The following is a 23,442-nucleotide window of genomic DNA, read 5'->3' on the forward strand; positions in this document are numbered from 1 at the left end:
TAAATTGTTGGCACTATATAAATAAAATATAAGAATAACGATAATAATGTGCTGTTTACCCATTGTACAGCACTGCGGCGTATGATAGCGCTATATAAAACAAAAATTAATTTTATTGGCATTATTATCATTAATTAGATTAGTACCACTGTTGTACTTAGTCCTTGTTTCAGTACATGATACGTTATGTCAGACAGACAGCAACGGGAATTTGAACCCACCCAGGCAATGCTGAGACCCCTGGCGGGAGCTTTGTGTTTTCAGTCTATGCCTATTGGCTGATTAGCCTTCAGCGATAGATTGTGATTGGCTGTTGTTTTTACATGAAACCAGCGGCATTGTGAAAACCCCATCAGCAGTATTGCAAAAGTAAAGTGTGTGTGTATAATATATGTATGTATATATATATAATATATGTAATAAGAAGTAACGCTGTTATTTTTTAGGCCCCCTTTTTTGCGTGGCTCTGTATAGAGAACCTTTAATGAAAGCTACTTATGATTGATGAGCAATTTGAAGAGCTGTTGAGAAAATCCGTGTAATTAATACTTTGGGGTTGTTTAACTCACAGGTCGTTGAGATCTGTAGCAAAAGGCAGCAAAAGTAGTGAGGTTGGGGGGGTTTCATGCGGGATGCGGGATGCGAAGAGTAAGTCGAGTTGCGCCAGCTTGAAGCTTTACGGTAAATGGCTTAACTTTTTTTCCTAGTATTTAGCATTGTATTCTATTAATCACAATCACTATCTGCTTATTTACAGAAGTCATAACACAGAGAAAAGTGAGAGAGTAAAAAACACGTGCATCGCGGGTGGTATTGAGCGTGTGCCAAGTGCAGATCTTTCATGTCGGTCCAGGTCAGACGGCCCCTTGTTTTAACGAATCCCCCCTCTCCCCCGCTCACATATATTTCACGTCGGCGAGCCTACCACACTATTATGTCTCTGCACTTGGCACGCGCTTTGTATTGGGTTGTTGGTCCTCGTTGAGTTTGGAAAATGTAGTTTAGAGTGATTGTGACTTCTAATCGGAGCGTTATGTTCCGTAACAGGCAGTGGCGGTTTCGCTGTATCAGGAAATAATGATGGAGACGCTTGGCTGTATGTGAGGCCCGTGTAACACCATCTATTATTATTATTATTAAACGATTATTATTTGTTTTATATAACACTGTCGTATTCTGTAGTGCTGCACAGTATGTCTGTGTACCCTATATTCAGAGTTAAACATTTTTTTTGTGGGATGCGCCTTTATCAGTTTTCTGATTGAAAAGTCTGTTTTCCTATATGTATACTGAGTGTGTGTGTGTGTAATATAAATATATATATATATATATATATATATATAATCTCAGTATATATGTATGTGTATATATATATTGTGTGTTTATATATATATATATATATATATATATATATATATATTGTGGCAGGATGGCCCGATCAAAACAAGAAACTCCAAACACCAGCAGAATAAAAGCAAAATGTGGTTTATTGCAGCTTTGTATGGTCCACAGTGTTGCCCTTCATAGTATAAATAAACCAAAACAAAAAAACAAATCCTACTCCATCTTGGAGACTAACTATACAAGGTTCTTACCTCACTAACTAACCGTCCAGCTAATCCAGTCCCAGTCATAAAAGTAATAGCAGCACAACACGGTATTTTTATATATATGTATGTGTATATATATATATGTGTGTGTGTGTGTGTGTGTGTGTGTGTGTATATATAGCCATTTATACAAATTCTGTATCTTTATATCTGTATATGTAATGGGAATAGACAGTGTCGTACATGTCTTACTATTAGGAGAACAGTGTTTGTGTGTTTCCATTAATTGGGTTTCTCTGTTGCGTGTAAGATGTTGTACATGCGCGTGCAGGTATTGGAGCCATGCGTTGAAGTCCTCCCACTGCGTGGTTCTCCAGCACTTCTGTCCCAAAGACACGGGGAGGCAGCAGAGACCTCGGTGTTTAAAGTAAAAGGAACATATACAAAAAAAGACAAAATGCCTTCTAAGTAACAGTTTTCCAAAAGCCCGAGTGCTGGCTTTGAGATGATTTATAAGACGGAGGGAGTAGCTCGATGCTCATCACTGACCCCAATGACAATGGGATTAAGGAACAACGCAGCCTAGAGCCGGCCCCCAGGGCTAATGGCGGACAGGGTATCAGGAGGCAGTCACAGGGCTGGTATCCAAGCATCATGTCTCAGGAAAATGCTGATGTCCAAAGTAACCGGAGCAGGGAAGCAGAAATAATTTGCTCCTTAAACAAAGAGATGAATTATCCGGCGTTCACCGGGATACATGATGTCTGTGCTGGGAATTAGATCGCTTCCTCTGTAAGAAATAGTCATTGTATAATTTCTGCATTATAAACAGGTGTATGTATAATATATGTATATTTATCTCAGTGGAACGAGCAATGAACCAACTGACTCTTTTCTGCTGTCAAACTCTGTGTTTGCGGGGTAGAGAGAGAGAGAGCCGGAGCGTCCACTAGAGGGCAGTAAGAGCTTTTATTCTCACAGGGGTTGTTACTGTAACTTTGTTACGCAGCCCTTTGAAGATAAAGCCATCAGTCTATCCGTTTCAAACACCCAATTCGGTTTATAGGAACATTTAAGAGAGCTGTAGCTGACGCCTGATTAGGATGGTAGGGATGTGACGCGAAATCTTACTTATAAATGCGAGACAGCGCTTGTAAACCGCTGTGACTCTCGCAGGGTGGACTGCACTGCGGTCCAAGTAATAGTCCCACATTAGAGCACCTTTCACAGTCAATCAATGCTTGAATTTATAGAGACAAAATACTAACCATTTCATAAGACACCAAAAGTAACAGAAACATAGAGTTTGGCCGCATCTAGTCTGCCCGTGATTCCTAATATTAAGACTGAAATCTTCATCAGTCCTTAGACATTTCCCCTGCGCGTTTAAGTTCCCTCGTTATATTACCATAATCTATTTATTAAACAAATAATGGAGCTAAATTCAGTAGTTCCGAATTAATTCTGCGTTCTGCTTCAACCATCCTAACGGGTTGCATTTTCCCAGGGGTAGTCTAACCGTTCCTGAAGTCATATTCCAGGGCTGGCCTTAGGATCTGTTGGTCTGTTTTGCTATCTGGGTAATTGCTTTGGTGAAACAGCGCTACGGAATATGATGGCGCTATATAAAACGATAAATAGTGACTTCATTTGGTTCCAAATCTGTTCCTCGAGGCCTGAATTTAGAGATGTACCCAACAAGGATATCTCTAGAAAGCGGGGGCCGTTAGGAGTCCCTGACACCTGCTTTAGACTCGAGCTCTTCAGACTTTTCTCCTGTGGCTCATTGCAGTAACGTCGCATGCATTCATGCCCCCTATCTGTCTGCTTACGGGGGCCGATAAGGCAAGCCCAGCTAAGTGATCCATTAGTGAAGTGGTACCAAAACACATTTATGTGATAGTAAGGATCCTGATCGGTATTATAGTATCAGTATCTCAGAAATTTGGTGTAAAAGCAGTTGCAGCATTAAATGCTATTGTAAGAAATCTAGCGAGCTCATAACCATAGCAGCGGGATATAACCGGAGAGTTTAAAGAAGGTCCGCGGTGACACAAAATGCCTCTTTCTACATCATTGTGACGATTACCATGTCTTTGAGCCGCAACCTCATGGATTTCTGTACAGTCTCATACTGAGACCTGCACTGGCCATCTGGCAAACCGGGCAAACGCCTGGCACGCCAGTGTCGGATAGCACTGGTCTCTTTGTTGTGTGGCTGCCGGCACGCTACAACGGTGCAAGGGTGTGGCGTGCATGCGCGTATATGCAGCTGGCTGCCCGTGTCATTTATGAGCCGCCTGGCCTTAAAGTGCCAGTTATAATGCACACCCTGCCCTGTTTGAAAGAGATAGCATTGGGATTTTATATACCTTTATATAAAGTCATCATTTGGATGCTTTTTACTTTATTATTGAAGGTTTGTTGAAGCCTGACGGTCCAAGCTCGATGTTCTTTTTTTGGTTTTGTTTTGACCCCCCCCCTGCCATGCATAGGTTGTAGGATACATCAAACTCTATGGAATTCTGCGAGAAGGGCGGCAGATTGTTTAGTTTGCTTTTCCTTCGTACTCTCACACCCTCCAATATTTCAGGTGCGGTTGGGACCACCTTCCTACCCTACGGAAAAAGCCACCACCTGCTTCAGACTATTGCATGGTGGTCACGGCCGAGGTCGCTCTACTTTAACGGTAGTTAATGTTAAGGGGTTAATGTTGGAAATTGGCCTTGCATGATTTCTGATTTAAGGCTTCCGTCTCCAGACTAAGAGGAAGGCGCTTATTAACTCTTTGCCGGCTGATCCACTTGACCCTACATAAACGCTGCCCTTAAAAACGCATCCTGAGGAATTGACCTTGCGGTGGTACGGAGCTTTTCCCATCCTCGTTTACAACACAATTGAAAAACCTTTTTTAAGTTTTAAAAATACGTCAGGGATGGGAGCAGGGCGTTCCCCTCGTATTCCTGCGTTACGTAGCGTAGACTTCTGGGCTGATCCTATCGCATTGAAAAATGACCTTTTGTCTGGGCTCAATTGTGTCCCTTAAACAGAGGATTCGGCATTCAAGCGGAAATGATAAAATACTTGGATCGTACTCCCTATCATGTTACTTTATGCAAATTTGGGAATATTTTTTTCCGGTTCTTTTGGGAACACAGAATACGTGGAAGGGACATGTTACATTTTTGCCATTTTTGTGAGCGTCTCTCTTCTTCTGTAGAGGCGAATGGAATCTTCTTTTCAAAATAAAATAATAATAATAAAAAAATGTAATATATATATATACATATGTATGTATATTGTATATTTGGTATGTGTGTATGTATATTGTATATTTGGTATGTGTGTGTGTATATATGTATATTGTATATTTGGTATGTGTGTGTGTATATATGTATATTGTATATTTGGTATGTATATATGTATATTGTATATTTGGTATGTGTGTATGTATGTATATATGTATATTGTATATTTGGTGTGTGTATGTATGTATATTGTATATTTGGTGTGTGTGTGTATGTATGTATTTTTGTATGTGTGTGTGTATGTATGTGTGTGTATGTATGTATATATTGTATGTATGTATGTATATATATATATATATATATATATCTCTCTCTCAAAGGAGACCATCGTTTTCTTACAAGTGACCGATCTGTATATGATATATAGGTGCTTCCATAGTGCTAATTTTTAACGCCGTTGTTTATTTCAGAGGATTTTTCCTGGTTAGATCCTCTTCGTATGCGTTATATTCGTAACCCTTAAGACACACATGTAATAGACGAAACAATTGTGTATTAAGACTACTGTTGATTCTTAAAAAACTGTGCAACAACGGGTGCCAATAATACTAACACATAATCCGTGAGCTTTTACAGCGTATTTGTTTCTACGAATGGTCAATACATGCGGGGCGTACGGCTACCTTGACTATAAGACCAGACCAAGGATCGTTAAAGGTTTGAGTCTTTACAGCTAGATTGACCGAATGGCCAGGGGTTCACAGAACTGGTTTGGTTCTAGGAGCAAGTTTCCCCCCCAAAGATACACATACTAACATGCTTACAAACGGTAACATACATACTAATGGGCAGTAAGATACTTACGCACACCATAAAATACACACACACACTCTAACACAACTAATACTAATATACTTAAACGCACACGCGTGGGGCGTCTGTTACTCCATTGGTTCTAATGGAGCCGGTGAAGTGTGCGTCATAAAACTTGACAGAAATTCCCCCAAAAACCCTAGCTACCGGCAAACTATTTCTGCTTGCGGTGACAACCCGGCGCCTGAGGTTTGTCTAACCACGCGATGGGTGGCATCAGCCGTCACGTTATATGTTCCTGTAAGGGGTGACATACGGGGATGCTGTATATAGTAACATCGTAGGCACTGTGTTTTCAGCAAAGCTTCCCGTCCAATGTTTCTTAATAAAAACTTGAGCATTAGGGATGTCGACGCGTGATTGCACTATTTCTAATTATTGACACTGGATTTTGTACAAATCATTGAAATCCTAAAAATGTTCGCGTGTTATTTGTTATTATTTGAGAACTGAACGCCGGGTGAGATATTTAGTCAATCAACTCGGCATGTCAATTGGAAGCAGATGGTTTTTTTTCTTAATGGAGTATTTGTTCTTACGCCTCCAAACATCTGGAAATGGCAGCTCGTTGGAGTATCCACTCCTAGCGTACGGGGCAGAGCCGGGATTAATTCAGGAATTGAACACATGGGTAGGGTCTTCTGGTTTATTGATGAGCCTAAGCCTTTTGACCCCCTTATCCACTGTTGGGACAGTTCGAGTCCTCCGGGTCTACCTCGAGTGCAGGTGTTTCAATCAGAAATCAATCATTTTGATTGGCAGACATGTGATTAACCTTAATCCGAAATCCTGTTATTAGTCAACTGATGACTTAAGATGACTTGAAGCCTATGTAAACATTTAATTGAAAGAATTAACAAATATAATGATGGTAACGATAAGGAAGGAGAGATGTTGGGAGTCTATTCACTAAATAGGGAGTCTGTAGCCAAATGCAAGAGAGTTCTATTTGACTCTGCATCATGCATGGATAATGAGACATGTGTCTTAAACCTTTCCCATTTATATATATTACATACATGCGCACACACACATATATATAACACTAAGTTTAGTTACAGCTATTTTTTAGTTTGGTAGATGGTCGTGGAAATTCTCTCATCAGCCACCACCTAACTACCTTCGGTCCTAGAACTAGTTAAAACTGCTTGGAGATATTGAAGAAACACATGGAAAAACGATATTTTGGTAATTTTTCCATATTTATTTCTTGATGTTGCCTGTAAGACTTAATATTTTTGCTTTTAGCCAGTTGTTCCTTTTTTTGTCTGTCTTTGTTTGTATTGTGATGTTACTTACTGGTCAACATCCTTAGCGATGAGGCGCTGGGTCTTGTCCATACATCAAAGTGTCTCGTCGGTGTTTACGTGAACACAAGTGTGTTTAGAGAAGTGGGGTTTACTCCACACTTGCGTTTTGGAAGTCATTGTTCGGTGCTGTTGGAAGGAATATGTGATGTGATGTGGGAGTCCGCTGGAACGGATGAGCTCCATCACATTCCGTATTCTATTTCCCACTTAATGTTTAACCTTTGTCGCCAACATGGGGAAGGCATTGAAAAAATTCCTGATTTATTGTTTGGATCATTGAAGGGCACTTTTGCTATGTTTTACTTACATGTCAAGCGACATGGACACATAATGTATAAAATAATAAATAATAATAATCCGTATAAACTTGACATGACCATGCAGCAGACAGCATTAAAGATGTTATTTTTATTGATTTATAGATTATAGCTTGGTTATAGCACCATCATATTCCGCATTGGCTGTGCTTAGTGTAATACGTTTGTAATTAAGAAAAATCACTATTGGAACACTCAAAACCTTTAATCATGTAAAATTGTGCCTCTTTGTCATGTGACACTAAAAGAGGCAGTGATTGCTGTCATAGAAACTGAAAAGGCTTCTTAACCCCCTCGACCCCCTTAGGACGCACCGGTACGTCCTTGAAAGCTGTGCTTATAGAACTATAGAAATAAATCATAATAATAAAACAGCTGCTAACACGTGTAAGCGTGTTCACATATAAGAGAGAGACCCACATACTCAGGCGCTGTGAACATGAGACTTAACCTCCAACTAGACAGAGCCCAAAACAGAATTGGACTTGATCCTGAACCATTTTTGTTCAGGCAGGACTGCCTTTTAATGTTGCTTTGCCCTTTACATATTTCTGCCAGCTAGATAATATATATAAATATATGATAGCATATAGATAGATGTAAATTATGTCTTTTCAGCACCTCATCACCTGTCTGGGATGCAGGTCTTATGTCCTGTTTGTAGAGCACAGTAAAATATAATATTGTCTAAATCAATACACCATAATTTACATTAATTTAAAATAGTGCAATAATAACGTAAAAAGAGTTTAAAGATATAAAAGTATACATTTGATGAAGATTTCTTAAGCCTTTTTTGCCTGACTGTAGTCTAATAGATTGAAAGCTTTCAAGGCTATACCTGAAGGAGAGTTCTAGAAGGTTTGCAGTCTGTCACCTTTATTGGCAAATTTGAAGAGGGGCTCTTTGTCTCTGACCAGTAGGTGTCGCTGTGAACACATCCAACAGACCCGTACCCTAGACAGATATTGACAGATGGATGTTAGATTGCAAGCTGAAGGAGGACCCTACCAACCCCTACAAAAGAGAGCTCGCTAAAACCCATACAAACCATTTATCCGTAACAGAGCTAATCTCTGTGGACCCAAATGTAGGCTTCTATATGTTCCCCCGAATACATAAGCAGGGTAATCCTGGAAGCCCCTAACGGATCAGGAGTTGACGAATCTCGCAGAAAGCTCTGAAAGTCCGCCGCTCGCAGAATATCCTGTAATCCACATCCTGAGAAAAGGCTTTAGAAGTCTCGCCAGCAAAAACCAGTATCTATAGATGCAAATGATCAAACTAGACCTACTCAGCTACAGTGGTGGTTGAAAACGGAGGCAAAGCCCTAGGTGAGCCATACCATCAGGCCAAAGAGGATTGGATTCGTGGGTTACGATTGTCCAGGAATCTAAAAGGATTTCTGTAAATGATTACATTGACCATAGAAACTTCCTTGTCCTTTCCAGAGACGTGGAATTCCCACAAGTGGAAGGGGATTTGATGTGGAAATTCAACTTGAAGGAATCTGTTGAATATTTCGAAATCCAGTCTGCAATCGTATTGAACATATATTCCGCTTCAATAATAATGTAGTCTAGATCTAGGGACGCACCAAGTAATGACTAACAGACAAAATGTTCTCCATCCTAAAGAATACACAGCGGTTTGTCAGAGGTAAAACGTAAGTGACAACCTGCCAAACGGTGGATGCGTAGACTCATCTAGAGACAATACGTCACCTGTAGCCACATTTCCAAAACAGGCACCTCAGCCGTATTGACTTGCATCCAATTCCACAACTAGTTCAGTGGATGGACCAAAGATGACATGTTTGCTACGTGTTTGGGTCACTGTAGAAGAATGAAGACCGGAACCCTTCTGAAGGTGTCTGACATTCAACCTCTGTAGAGCTCTTTAAAGGAGCGGACTGGGGGAGATTGGGTGGATGCTGACAACATTCCCAGTACAATGGCTAAAAAATCTACCAGCTAACAGGAGCAATGCTAATCCAACCTCTAAAGATGGAAGTAGCCATGTGTTTATTGAAGCCCTAGCCTCGTAGAGGGTAAAGATTTTAGTTAATGGACCTCAATACCTAGCCCTTCGTCTTGGCCGATGTGGAGGGATTTGTCCACCAACTTTCTTTAGGTCCTTCCAGTGTTACTGTGTGACTAAAGGGTCAGTGTCAGGGGACTCACACCCTTTCAGGGTATTCAAGAGGACCTCCTAGATATTGGATCAGTGGACTAAGAATGGGAATCTGAAACATCCATGAAGGGAAATCTAGGATTCCTCAGAATTGATAGGATCTAACAAAGGAAAATGGTGAATAGACACATGAGCATATGTGGACTATATTTACAGTCACATCGGCCAGACTGATGATGAGGGTAATTGAGGTTGTAACTCTCAAAAACTGGTGAACCTGGGGGTGAAAAAAATGGGGAATATTGTGTGGAGATCTTTGTTTTCTGTAAACTTGATCAAACATGATGTGAAGTGAAAGAATAACTCTTCCAAATATACATTATAAACTGTGTAGAGAGGTGCATTGAACCTGATTGTAGATTAATCTAGAAGATAACATAGAGACGTAGGCAAAATAATTACTTAAGGTTGAAGCCGGGAGAGATGATGCTCGTCTCCTGTCTTGAATTAAATCTCATATGTACGTCACCGCAGTGGCAAAATCTACCAATTCTGTTACAGACAGAGGAGGCTCCTGTCACGCTAGGTTTAAAGCTACAACACCATGGAGTCCTATAAATGAAATAAAGCATATATGGTAAATAGGATGGAAATATATTTATCTGAAAGTGGATTCTTTTTACCCGTCTGCTGCTCTAAGAAGATCCCTCCATCCTGAGGAGCTTTAGAAGCCATGACTCCTCTGGTAGAGTAAGCCTTAAAAGAATCAGTATCAATGCCTGCAAATCTGAAAATCAGACCTATTTAGCTAGGGTGGTGGTAAGAATTGGAGAGCAGGGCCAAGATGAACCACACCATCAGGCTAAGACCGTTTAATGGGGTCAGTGGATGAGGATTGTCAAGAGGATCAAGTAGAATTGCTGGAAGGCTGATACAATAATATCATGTTCTTCCTGCATCTTTGGAAAGAGCAACAAAGTCTGAATATTCTAAACTTCTTTGAAAGTGTTTGGCCAACTTCTGTAGAGCTCTGTAATTGAAGGAATCCAGGGACGATTGTCTCGATGGCTACAACATTCCCGCTGCTGTGCCTCGTAGCTTCAAAATAAATCATTTTCTTGTTCCTGATTGTCCAGACCACCTCTCTAACAGTTTGGAATTTTGTAGTGAAGAAGTTCTACAGTGAATACCAGAAACATCATTCTTTTAGAAGGCACTGTGATGGATGACATCACTATGTGATGTAAATCCTGTAGCACGAATAGCATGTTGTCAAGATATATGAATTAACATAGACTCTTGCTTCTTATAAGTGAAACCATCATCCTAATTAAGTTTTTGAAGCACCATGGGGCTGAACATAGGCTGACTAGCGAGATGATGGCTCCAGGAACTGGAGCTAGAGTTTATGAAGAGCAGACACATGAACGGTGTCTCTATTATACACACACCTTCGCGTCTCCATTTTTTTTTTTTTGCTTGTACTTGCTGGGAACCCAGTATGGGTCATTTTACTTGGTAACGTTTAGTACGTGAGATTCTGAATGCTACACAAGACGTTTCACTTCTGTTTCCACTGTTCTGACGTCACAGGCACTCAAGAGAAAAATGATCATCTCAGCTTCTATCATTAAAATACGTGTTTTGATTTATCACATTAAAAGACGCGCCAGCAAACCGGGAAATCGCATTACATGTTAGACGTTACGCAAAGCCGTGGAATTTTACTAACGTGGACCAAGTTCTAATTGCACGCTTCTTGATGGATTTGTCTGAAATGCAACACTGTGCATCTTGGATTCCACGAGGAAACAGGAATGTTAGCCATATATTTTTAGCAGGCTGAACATCTTTCTACATTCTAGCTCTTTCTCTTATTGACTTTGCTAAAATAAATGGGGGCATGACCTGGGGAGCTGTCGGGGCTTGGTTGGGAACACGGTCTTCATGGAGCTCCTGGTGCCTGTCTAACCTTTGTCTAACCTTTGGGGAACACGAGTGATTGTGAGACATCTTAGGGTTCCCTCGGTGCGTGCCAGCACGTGATGGTCGTTGTTTCCCCGAGCTTTCTAGATTTCTGATTTCATAATGCACCGGCTTTCTACTCCTAGCGTTTTCCATTTTTGGTTTCCAGGAACTCTTGCTGTATATTTCATTTTGTTTATTGGGCGTTCTAATGGTTTATTAATGTAGAAGCTGCAGAAACAGAGCGGCTGTAGCTGCTTTTGGAAGTACTTGCGGTAACTGTTCAGAGGTACCTGCAAACTTATTATACATGCAGTATATTATATATATACAATACTTATATTTTGCATTATATATATATATATATATATATATATGCTTTTTACAAAGTTATCACACGTAATAGAACGCTACGACTTAATTAAATGCTTTTTTCAATGAGACATTTTTCCTTATCAATATAAAAATATATTGAAGGGGAGCAAAGACAGCGCATCATGATATCCATATAGGATATGATATATACGATATTGCTGTCCCAGGCTTCAGTAATCTACAGTGCATCAGACGCACAGTATTAATGATGGTGTCTGTTCACGCCTTGATTGGTTCCATTGTGTTAATTTATCATGGTTTGTTTAATAACCTCTCTTCTTTAATATTTGTTCTTTTATTTATTATGTAACATAATGACATTGTTGCTACATATTGATATATGTTATGAACGTGAAACATTTCCCCCTCTCTCTCATTTCCATTGTATGCCCTGTTTTATGTATTTTGGTGTGCGGAGCTAAACCTTCCTTTGTAAAAGATATTTTTTTTTCCTTTGGCCACTATGGTTTCCATGCAATCCATTTAAAAAATATGTAACATACGAGCGTTAGGACGGTAAAAGAGGTTCTGCAGCAGTAGTAGTAGTAGTCTCACACGCCAACTCCCATCAGCCCGTAACTGCTGCTGCTACTGACTGATTGATTGGCCGGAGTAAAAAAAAAAAGGAAAAACTCCCACAGGTTGTTGGACCCATCAATCACAGCCATACCCATCAATGAGACCAACCCCCTGTTATTTTGGCTCTTTCTACCTATCAGTCAATAATATGTACCCTCCCACACACAGCCCCTCATCAACGAGCGACAAAACGGCTTGTAATGGCGGCTACGCATGGAGAGGAATCATGATGACTTCTCTGAACTCTTGCAGTGATTTTCATCAGTTTAGCTGGAGATCACCCTCATTTTTGTTCATTGGTACGAACGCACAAAACAGGCAATTTTCATTAAAAATAACATTTGTATAAAAACGATTTGCAAAAGTCCAATGGCTACTAGAGAAATCTATTTATTTATTTATTTATTTATTTATTTTTTTAAAACTTTTTTGGCTTTGCCTGTTATTTTGGGGAGAAACTACAGTGGATTCATAAACATAACAGCAGGGAGAAATCAGAGAAAGAACTTGTATTCATCGTCGTCTTAAACCTGTTAAAAAAAAAAAAAGTATTGCTTTTTAACGGTAATAATTAGTGATCTGCAGCGGTGTCAGTGTGCTCTATGCTGTACGCCCAATGTTTCTGATAAAGTAAATCAAGGCATCTGTTAGATGAAGGACACGCGTACTAAGTCAAGGCTTGACCAAATTTCCTGCAAATGTGCCAATACAATCGTGTTTTTATTATTATTATTATTATTATTATTATTATTAATTGTTTTATATAGCGCCATCAAATTCCGTAGCGCTGTTCAATGGGTTTAAGCCCTCAGTTAAACGGGGTACCGACGGTAATGTTTCTATAGTAATTTCCCTTTTATAGATGTGAAGTCACGGCAGATTTTTTTTAGCTTTTTTAATAAATTTTTCTGTGGTCGTATACGTGACCGGTCTGTGCATTTTATCCATTTGTTATCTGCCAAATTGATTTTTTTTCCTTCTTATTCAAAGTTTTATGTGACCGTTTTATTGTAAGGATTAGTGAAAGCATCTCTTTAACACAGTTAGACCGTGAGAGTGTATGACATGCCCCCGGGGGTCAGCAGCGGGACTACAATCAGCGAACGCGTATTGTATTGCTTAGTGATCTCTGAGGGCAGATTACATTGTAACACAGAGCCGCTGTTATTCCACGGAAAAAATAGGCCACGTACCGACCCTGCTGGTCTTTCCAAGACCCCTGAAGGACTCCCCACCCAAGACAGCACCAGCTCAACCTCCTGTGTGCCAAACGGGATTGTTTGTGAAAAGCGCTTTATTGCGGGTCTCCTATTGTCCTTATCCTCACGCTGATCCATAAACACCTAGACATTCTGCGCCTTACCGTGACACGTGACTGATGTAAGATGTATTATAGGATTTGTCCAAATATCATATAGTTAACATTGTTACGCTTATAACGCACTTAACCCCTCGTATTCTGCAGGTGGAAACTTTTCTGTTGCAGAGGAATAATGCTGTAGGTTAAAAGCAGGCAGGCGCATGCTCAATATAGATGGCTTGGAACTCCACGGAAACTGCCAAGAAAACATACACCTATTTGATACAGATTGTCATTATTATTATTATTTGTTTATTATTATTACTATGTTATGGTTATTATGTTATTTATTATGGTTGTTATTATTATGCTATTTATTATGGTTGTTTTTATTTTACATTATTAAGGTTATTTTTACTGTTATTCATTTACATTATTACTGTTATTAATTATTATTAATAATTTGTTTATTACAGAATCCAGTGAAGCGAATTCCAGATTCCCACGAAATCACCCTGCAGCACGGCTCGAAGACCGTAAGTTTGTACGAGTCTTCTGCGTAGAAATTGTTTTCATTGCTCTTTGATCTATGAATAGCGCATCTGCAGGTTCTCCGCAGTATTCCTCAAATCGTCACGTTTGCCGCTACAAGAATAAGATAGAGTCCTCGGCCAATTTTTGAGCGGTCCTGACCTAAAGTCCGTATTTGCATAAACCGACAGTGCCAAACGCATTTGTAATATCTACGATAAGTTAAGGGGACCCCGTAACAGTCCAGCTTTTTTCCAGGGTAAACTCTTACACGCGTGTCTAGTGTATTCATCTTGTCTTTCACTTTAAAATCATAAAAAAAAAAATCTATGTATATTTTTTTTCTTACTTGGGCTGAGAGGTGGATTCCAAAGCAGTCATCACTGCGGGGAAATGTGCGTGAAATGCCTGCCTATACCTTTGGTGAACCTGACTCAGAAAATATAAATCTGAACATTAAAGAACCAAAAAGCAAATGGCAGATGATTTATTGAGTTACGGCTTTAACCCAGACACTCTTTCCAGTTCAAGTGATAAGAACATAAGCAATGTTTTATATATATATATATATATATATATATATATATTACTATGTGTGTGTGTATATATATATATATATATATATGTGTGTGTAATAAAAGTATTTTATTTGTATATGTATGTAGTGAAAGTTTCCCTTTTAAAATTGTAGTTTTCGTTTTAAATACTAGAGGTGAGGATTGTATCGTAAATCCTCTGTGAAAGTGCATAAATACTTACTCCAAAGTGCCTTTCATTCCTTTAGCGTAGCAAATAATAAAGGTGTCGGTGACATATCTTAATTAACGTAGGATTTCTAATAATCTGCCGCTGTGCGTGGGATGGAGAGTTCCGAGCCGTTGACAAGAGAACTTTCAATAAACAGGATTGCCTCTGACGAAGCCTCGTTCTGTACCGTTCCCTCCACCTCTGCGGGATATACACCGTGATTTATCGGACGCCGGCATCGCTCTGCCTTCCTTTCACTGAGATTCTCCCGCTTACAGAATAGAAAGAAAATAGTTTTTTCTAGCAAAGTGGAAGCTGAAAACTCTCTCTGCGTCGTGCTTATGGCATCATCCCTGTACATTAACTACATAGCAGGAGACGGCATCCCCTCAGCTGCTGAGTGTTGGCTGAGGGTGTTGAGAGTACTGTAGCTTAAGCAGACCCGCCATGTTCAGATGTTTTCTCAAAAAAAAAAATATATATATATTTTTTTTAAAAGCCTATCACAGCCTGTAATATACTGCATATTATTCTTGTTATGAAGGGTAATTAAAAACTGGAATGATTAAAATATTCCAGTTTGTGAATTCAAATACAAGCAGTAATAACAACATAATCTGCCAAATAAAATATGTCAAATAAAAAAAAAAAATCAGACTTGTACATGTTGGCGATGATAGGATTTGTAGCCTGCAAAAAGGGTAGCATCCTCAGGAACATCTATATGTTCTATCTATATTTTGTTTCTTTAGCATAATTGGACGCGTGGTTCGCCATAAACTAGGTAGGTATTAATAGCTTAATTTGTCTTAAATTTAAAAAAAAATTCGTGTTTCACTAAATAAAACCTTCACCTAAATCGAACTACAGCAAAATGCCAGAAAAGTAGTCCAGTCTCCCACATGGAAAAATTCACTGTGTCCTTCAAAGGGTTAATAAATGTTCCCTAAAATCTGTTAAGGCAGCAGTCCCACTTTGTTCCCTAAAATCTAAAGTAAACCTAGGATCATTTTAGGGCAGTTTATTAGAAGAATGGTTTGAAATTGCCCCTCCACCCCTGCATTTACCCATTCAGCGGAGCAAGACACAGGTCACCACAGGCCCCTGGTCACAAGCTGGGGACTGGAAATTAGCTTCTCAATCTTGTTCATTTAAAGGCTGACCTGTGGCCATGGGGTCTTTTGAAAGTGACCGCCAGAAAACTGGACATAGTCCTGTGATTAATGTATTTGCTCTTCACCCCAGATTAAAGGAGGGGAGAGAGACAGAGTCCTTTTCTTGAAGATTAGACAGCTAGGTTTGCACCAAGTGTGTTCACAGCTCTCTTAGGGAGACATCTGGCCTCTCGGGGCCAGCGAAAGCAATCACCCATGCCTCAGACCTTAACCCTTCGCTGACATGTTGATTGGCTATGCTTGGGTGGCGGGTCTGACAGGCTAATCTTGTACAGACATGCGGTTTGTATGATTAGACAGAAGGAGCTGCAGCTGCCATGTATCAGGATACCTCTGGAGTAAACATTTTTTGGGCACGGTCCCCCGAGCAGCCCCTCTGTCCCGGGCTTTCAGGCAGTGGGTATCCTGGGCCGGTTGGTTAGTTCCTCCGATCCCCACTCACCCGCCCGCTGAGATGTGAAATGGAAAGCAGTCTCACAGCGTTACATAAAGGTGCGTGTCGGGATATGATGTCATGCTGGAAGGCATGATATCATATCCTGACACGCTGCAAGGTAAATTGTCCTGCCCTTGCTTCTACCCACCCTGCGATTAACTCCGTACCACCCTCTTGCCATGCCCTCCCTTTTCAACGAAGGTGTCCTGTATGGCGTTGGGGATACAGACTTTTGTAAGAGGCTTCATCACCTGCTATGTTGGTTCATGCAATGAGGCTCATGATACTAACCACTAATTATAGGTGATTGGGCCCGTTAGGCCCCCCGTAGGTATATGTGTCCTTTATCTTAGGTAATTGGGCCAGTTAGGCCCCCGTAGGTATATGTGTCCTTTATCTTAGGTGATTGGTCCAGTTAGGCCCCAGTAGATATATGGGTTGTTTATCTCTTTTATCTGGCATGGGTCCTTATAATGAAGTAACTTCCTTAAATTTCATCTTCACCATCTCATAGGAAAAGCCCCAAAAGCTGCGTGTGTCCATAATCAGTAGGCAGTGTGAAGAGATGACTTGTATCACTCCCTGATTTTATTATCGCTAGTTTATTTTGAGGGTTTTGTTCCGTATTAATATAAAAACTCTGTTTTCTGTTGAGCTGCAGCGGCCTCATCCCGTGATATTTGTATATAAACGCACAATTATACCCAACCCCTAGCGCTAGAGGCTTAATGCGCGCAGGTTCCAGGAAGTGGGTAACAACTTCCTGCTTGGCCAGCCAATAGGATTCCAAAGCAGCCTCCACTGATGCATCATGGGAAGTATGCATTAAATGCCTAGCTAGATGTTTAAGATGTAAAAAAAAAAAACCAAAACCCCAAAAACAAAGTTACGAGATATTATATGATATGCATAGTACTGCATCATACTGGGCTCAGGGCGCAGAAGGCAGCCGCTCGACTCTGTAGCAGTTAAGTGTTACTTTCCAAGCGGTGATATAATGTATCGTTTATATTAAGTGAGTAGCATAATAGCCAAGGTGAGATTAACCCCTTAAGGACAATGGGCGGTCCCTAAACCCATTGAAATCAATGCATTTTGAGCCCGTACATATACAGGCTTTGTCATTAAGGGGTTAATAAACCTGTGTCTGTGAATGCGGTGCAGAGTCGTTAATTCACATCGGAGCTTCTGACCCCAATGCATTTTGCTCCTAGGTCTCTGCCCTTGGATTGGACCCCTCCGGCGCCCGTCTAGTAACCGGCGGATTTGATTACGATGTTAGGTTTTGGGATTTTGCCGGAATGGATGCCTCCCTGCAGGCGTTTCGATCGCTTCAGCCGTGTGAATGGTGAGTTTGCTTCGTGTTCTCAGTTTTTGCCTACATACCCACTGTTACATGAGGGTAACTAGTCTGCGCATGCGTTCTGCTTTATACATAATGTGTATGTTAAACAGCATGTTAATATGAAGGTACGCAAATAAAGCAGATGATCGATTATGTTTAAATACAGTTCTGAGAACCTGGTTTTAGAAGATATCTGATCTTCTTCCCGGGCTTCTCTTTCTGTTAGGAAGGTGTAGGCTGCTTTTCACTCAGTGTTGAATAAAATCTGATAAAATCATCAGTAATGCCTTCATTTATACCGAAAGCACACTCAGGGCATGTAAGTAGCTCGTGCATTTTAAAGAAAGCGGGCGACAAGCGTGACAGAGAAGCAGTACATAGAATTTTTACGCCAGATAAGAACCTCTTGCCCCATCTAGTCTGCCCGGTTTTGCTGATGGAAGTACTTTGTACTCTGTAAATGGGTCTTTTTTATAAAGTGAGTGATTTAAATTGAACGTTACTTTGAGAGCAAAATAACATTTTGTCCATTAAAATAACATGAAATGGATCAGAAATACAGTGCAGACGGGGTTAATGGAATATCTTCACAGGCGTACAGAGGTCCTTTATCACTCCTGTGCTCCAATGGCCCTTTATCACTCCCATCACTCCTGTGTTCCAGTGGCCCTTTATCACTCCCATCACTCCTGTGTTCCAATGGCCCTTTATCACTCCCATCACTCCTGTGTTCCAATGGCCCTTTATCACTCCCATCACTCCTGTGTTCCAATGGCCCTTTATCACTCCCATCACTCCTGTGTTCCAACGGCCCTTTATCACTCCCATCACTCCTGTGTTCCAATGGCACGTTGTGTTCGCTGATCCAAGTTTAAAAGGCTGATTGATGGTTATAAAACCCTTTTGCAATTATGTTACAGCCAGAAATGTCCCTGTTTTCCATAAAAACAACTAAGTGACCCCAAACTTTTGATCAGTAGTATAAGTGTCAACCTCTGGGAACAATCCTTTCCGCTAGCCCTTCAGTGATGTGATGGTTAACCAGGGACATGAAAGGTTTATCTAGCAGACTTTCTACTGAAATAAAATCAGGCGTTCCGTCGTCTGCCTCCGCGTCTCCTGTGCCTAATTATATATAATATTACTGTATTATTATTATTATTACAGTGTAATAAATAATAATCGTATCAAATTATTGCTTTGCATATTGTGATGAGGACGGAAGAATTCAGCAGATTCAGTTCCTTTTCCCCCTTTTGATATGTACATCTGCTGTCTACCTAAACCGAAGTTACTTTTTGTGCTATAAAAGTATATCCACACTTTAAAGTCACCTAAAGATAGATCCGTGCGATTTGACTGCGAGAGCCATCTGGCCCGTCTAGTCTGCTCCTTTTTTTCCTGTTGTAAATCTCCAACATATTTCATAATGTCAGTAATGGATTTTAATTCAGAACGCAGGGGACGCTGAAGGAAACAGGGTGGCCTTCGTACGCTAATTCATTTACATACGCCTAACGAACGCATGAAACCACTGGCAGCTTCATTCATTTCAAATACATTTTTTTTTGAATTTTTCAACACTCCAGGAACAGTATACCTTTCAAGTATTGGGTTTCATACTAAGTACTGATTTATAGAACCGCATTAACATGCCGGGTGACAAAGTGTGCGTAACTTGATCTGGTTCAAAGCACCAGTTTAATATTCCGCACCTGTTATTAATTAGGCTCTTACTGGGCGACCTCCCACTCGTGCTGGGAGAATTAATGGTTTTATTAAAGAAAAAAATCATGTGTGAGTGTGATGTGAACCTACGTTATTCACTATTAAATAATAAATTTGTTTTAAAAATGGTTTAGTAACGTAGGACAGCAGGAGTTTTAATCCCACAAACTACTTGAGTTATTATTTGTTTTATATAGCGCCATCATATTCCGGAGAGCTGTACAATGGGTAAGCAGGATATAACAACTAGATTTATAGGAACTACAGTTGAGGAGGACCCTGCTCAAACAAGCGTTAGATCAGATTTCTTCTAGCGCCCCCCCCCCCCAGGCAAATTGGTAATTTTGGTAAGGAACGGAGCTGATATCTTTAGTGGTACCCAATTTTTTTACATTTTTATTAAAAACCCGGTTCGTTTGTTCCAAAAGGCCACGAGGACACCAAAAAAGTGCCATAAGGCCATCTTCTTCCTTTCTCATCTGGCCTCTTGCGGTGATCTGATGGCGCCTTTAACCGGAGACGCTTATACGTATGCACCGTCCCGGGCTCACCTATAGTATTGTGGTTCTGGAGAGCTCGTCTCCAGATGGATGTAAAGATTCTGGAGAAAATTCAGAGAAGGGAAGCTACATTGTCGTATGCCCTGCAGGACAGAAATTAGGAAAGGCTGAGGAGTCTCGGGGGATATGGCTTGGGGAGCTTCAGGACAAGAGGTTTTAGTAAAAACCTAGAGGGTCAGAGGCTTAGTAAAGTAAAACGCTCTGACGTTTCGTCTAAGAAAAGTAGATAAGTGGAACAGCTTCCCGGCAGAACATGCATGTGATGCATATGACTATCCTAAACCTAAGCATGATGAGCCGAATGGTCTGCCATCAGTACTTTAAAGCTCCTCTGCTTCTGTAAAGGAAGGATTAGGCCACCTTTTTAATCCAACATGTAGTTTCTGGAATTGCAAATTGTAATAAAGAAAGGGTGATGCTGGAAAGTCGTCACGATTCGTCACCAAAGCGATGGAACAAGTTTTTCATGGTTATATAAATACACTACGAGCAGGGTACTTGGCACCGTCACTGTGAATCATGGCTACCTATCCCTGTGTTGGTGTCTGTAACAAGTAACCCGGTTTGTAAGAATGCGGAGTACATTCCGTCATGTAACGCTGTCACAGAATAAAGCCGTGGTATGTGGCGTGCATCGAAGCATGTACCCCCATTTACAGGAACATTGTAACATGTCTGATGAGTTCTGCGCCATGCTATTTGACATCCTCTCTTAGGAACACCGCATACCGATGCAAGTTCCGTCTGATACCTCCACCAAGGGCAGTACACGTAAGGGTTTGGATGTTTCATCTAGAACATTAACATTTCAGTTATTCCGGGTAATTCACCGGCCCACTGCCTTGGCATTCCGGAGTAAGGGAAGCCGTACCCCTGTCCGGCCTCGTCTTTGAAATGACGGAACCATTTGTTTTTGTTTCAGTAGACTTCTATTACGCCATGATGGTTGTAGGGTATGGGCTGTTAAAAGAACGATCGTATTTTATTTGTTCGTTTATTTTTACATGACGGCTTCTCTTAATGAAATACGTGGTTGATGCCTTAATGCAAAGTCTCTGCACGTCCGCTCAACACTACCCTTGGTGGCTTGGAGAATTCGCAGCTATATTCCTTTGCCAGCCCGGGAGCAATTGAGTAGTAAGGCAAACTTTAAGCGTGGCCACTTTAAGCATTTAAGCAATTCTTGGAGGTGAAAATTAACTTTTTTTTTCTTCTTCAGTATTTGTGCTCTACACGTTGTAACTGAACGTCCTTTGAAGCACAAGGAGTTAGTCAGAGATCTTTCAGAGTCACTTGTCTTCTAGGGTAAAAAGCCAATTCCAGATCCAGATAGAATTTAAATATTTATTTTCTTCAAATCAAAACACGCCAAACAAAATAAATCCAGCAGCTCTCCTGGCTGGCAATAAGAAGAGAGAGTGAATTGAACCAAGCTGGGCTTTTTAAACCCTCCTGATTAGACCAGGTGAGCTATACTTGGTCACCTGTAAATCCTGGTCTGGATTTTAAAAGCTGTTGGAGCACCAGCCCACCCTGCTCTTCTGGATCTTCCACCCCAGGGACCCATTACACAATTTACAAGTCACTTCCTATATTGTAGTTGTTTTTTTTTTGTCTTCTCTTTCCCTGGGGCTTTAATTTTACAAATAAGGACAACTAAAATTAGCCAAAGTAGGGCGTATATACCGCCCATCCACTACTGTACCGGCCTTTCTGTCACAACGTGTAGAGTTTGACCTTTTGATTTTGTTTTATAAGCACATATATATAGATGACACAGGTTAGTTATTTAAGTTAGGTACCTATAGATTTGTTCAACAGAATGTATAGATAAATGTACTTACCTAAACACTTATGGCTGACTGGTGCCCTTTACAACCATACAATACTCCATGTTTTGACACACCAGGTGCAGCTCTAGCTTCCCCCATCAATCTCCTTTGGAATCCGTTGCCTTAAATTCCTTGCCTATGGCTCATCGTCTCATCAACGAATGCTAAAGAAATGTTTTCTATTTAATAAGTAATCTATTTTTTTCATTACTATTTATTCACATGTAGGTAGCCTTGTGACGTTTTTGAATGGTTAGTAACCAGAAGTTGGAAATTGAATTAATTGGGTTTATGGTGGCTCCTCTTCCCTGACCATGGCTCGTAAATGCCATGTCAAGATAACCTTGAGTCATCATAGAACTGAGATTTTAATAAAACAAGATGGATTTGGGGATCGCTAGCTATACATATTATCATAAAATTGCAGTAACTGGAAAAAGTAATTATTAAAGGGCCAGTAATATGTCTTTTTTTTCATGTTTGTTTCACTAACATTGCATCAGGCTAAAAGGGAATGGGACCAAGAAGTTCAGCAAATACTTTTTATGTAGAATTATTCCAAATATGTCTTCTTTAACATAAACGTCTTTATTATTGTAGCTCTCCATCTTTGTGCTCCCAAAGTTGGTTTTGACAACCATGGTTATCCATACCATCAGTCAAGTTTAATAGACTGCCACTATTGGGTGTCCCCCCCCCTTGTTAACTTTAGATGTGCCTTTCCTAATGAAGAAGAATGGTGAAAGGAGGGATGAAATAAGTCAAAGAGGGGAGGGAGATAAGCGAGAGAAGAAAGAGAGAGATGTAGAGAAAGGATCATGGAGTGAAAAGAGAGAGAGTGAGATGAAAGAAAGGAGAGAATGAAAGAAGAAAGAGGAAAAAAGAGAGAGAAAATGTGGGAGCAAAAGGAAGGGAGAGAGAGAAAATAAACGAACAGAGAAAGAGAGTGAGAGAAAAGAAAAAAAGTGCACATACTTTAATGGGCACATACGCTAGTCATATAATAATTCTCTAAGTGTAATTAGTTGCAGGCCGGTGTACTCTGAATACGTGCTGCCGTTTATCGTCACAGCTTGCGTCGCTGACGTGCTGACATTGACACCTTCTCCATTGGTTGTTCCGGAGCCGGTAGTATGTACTCCACTGTTTTATGAACTACATGTCTCTGGGTGCGATCCTGGTTTCTGGTGTACCAGACCCCGGCTTAGTCTTGGCCTACGGTTGCCTGCCCTGACTCTTTTTGGCTTGTCTTGGTTTACGAGACTGTGTCATACTTCAATATCTCATCTAAGTTTACAAGTCCCAGTAGCCAGGGCACCTTCTTCTCTGGGGGGGGGCTGTATTTGGTAAAAGGTCTTTGTAGTAGTACTTCTTCCGTACTGAGGACCCATCAACTTTTACAAATCATAATATATAGTGATATTTGTTAAAGAAATGA

General features: G+C 40.5%; 1 protein-coding gene across 1 annotated transcript in view; it reads left to right on the forward strand.

Annotated features, from left to right (window-relative positions):
- LOC149283774 (WD repeat-containing protein 70-like) overlaps positions 1–23,442 on the forward strand; it is a 106,670-nt gene that overhangs the window by 4,347 nt on the left and 78,881 nt on the right. Inside the window, exons 5-6 of the mRNA XM_089497275.1 lie at positions 14,127–14,186; positions 17,754–17,887. Of these exons, the coding sequence (XP_089353401.1) occupies positions 14,127–14,186; positions 17,754–17,887 (194 nt within the window). The remainder of the gene's footprint in view (positions 1–14,126; positions 14,187–17,753; positions 17,888–23,442) is intronic.

This window comes from Sceloporus occidentalis, unplaced genomic scaffold (genome assembly GCF_023333645.1).
Source record: "Sceloporus occidentalis isolate IW3139 unplaced genomic scaffold, rSceOcc1.0.p SCAF_101, whole genome shotgun sequence".
Classification (NCBI taxonomy): Eukaryota; Metazoa; Chordata; class Lepidosauria; order Squamata; family Phrynosomatidae; genus Sceloporus; species Sceloporus occidentalis.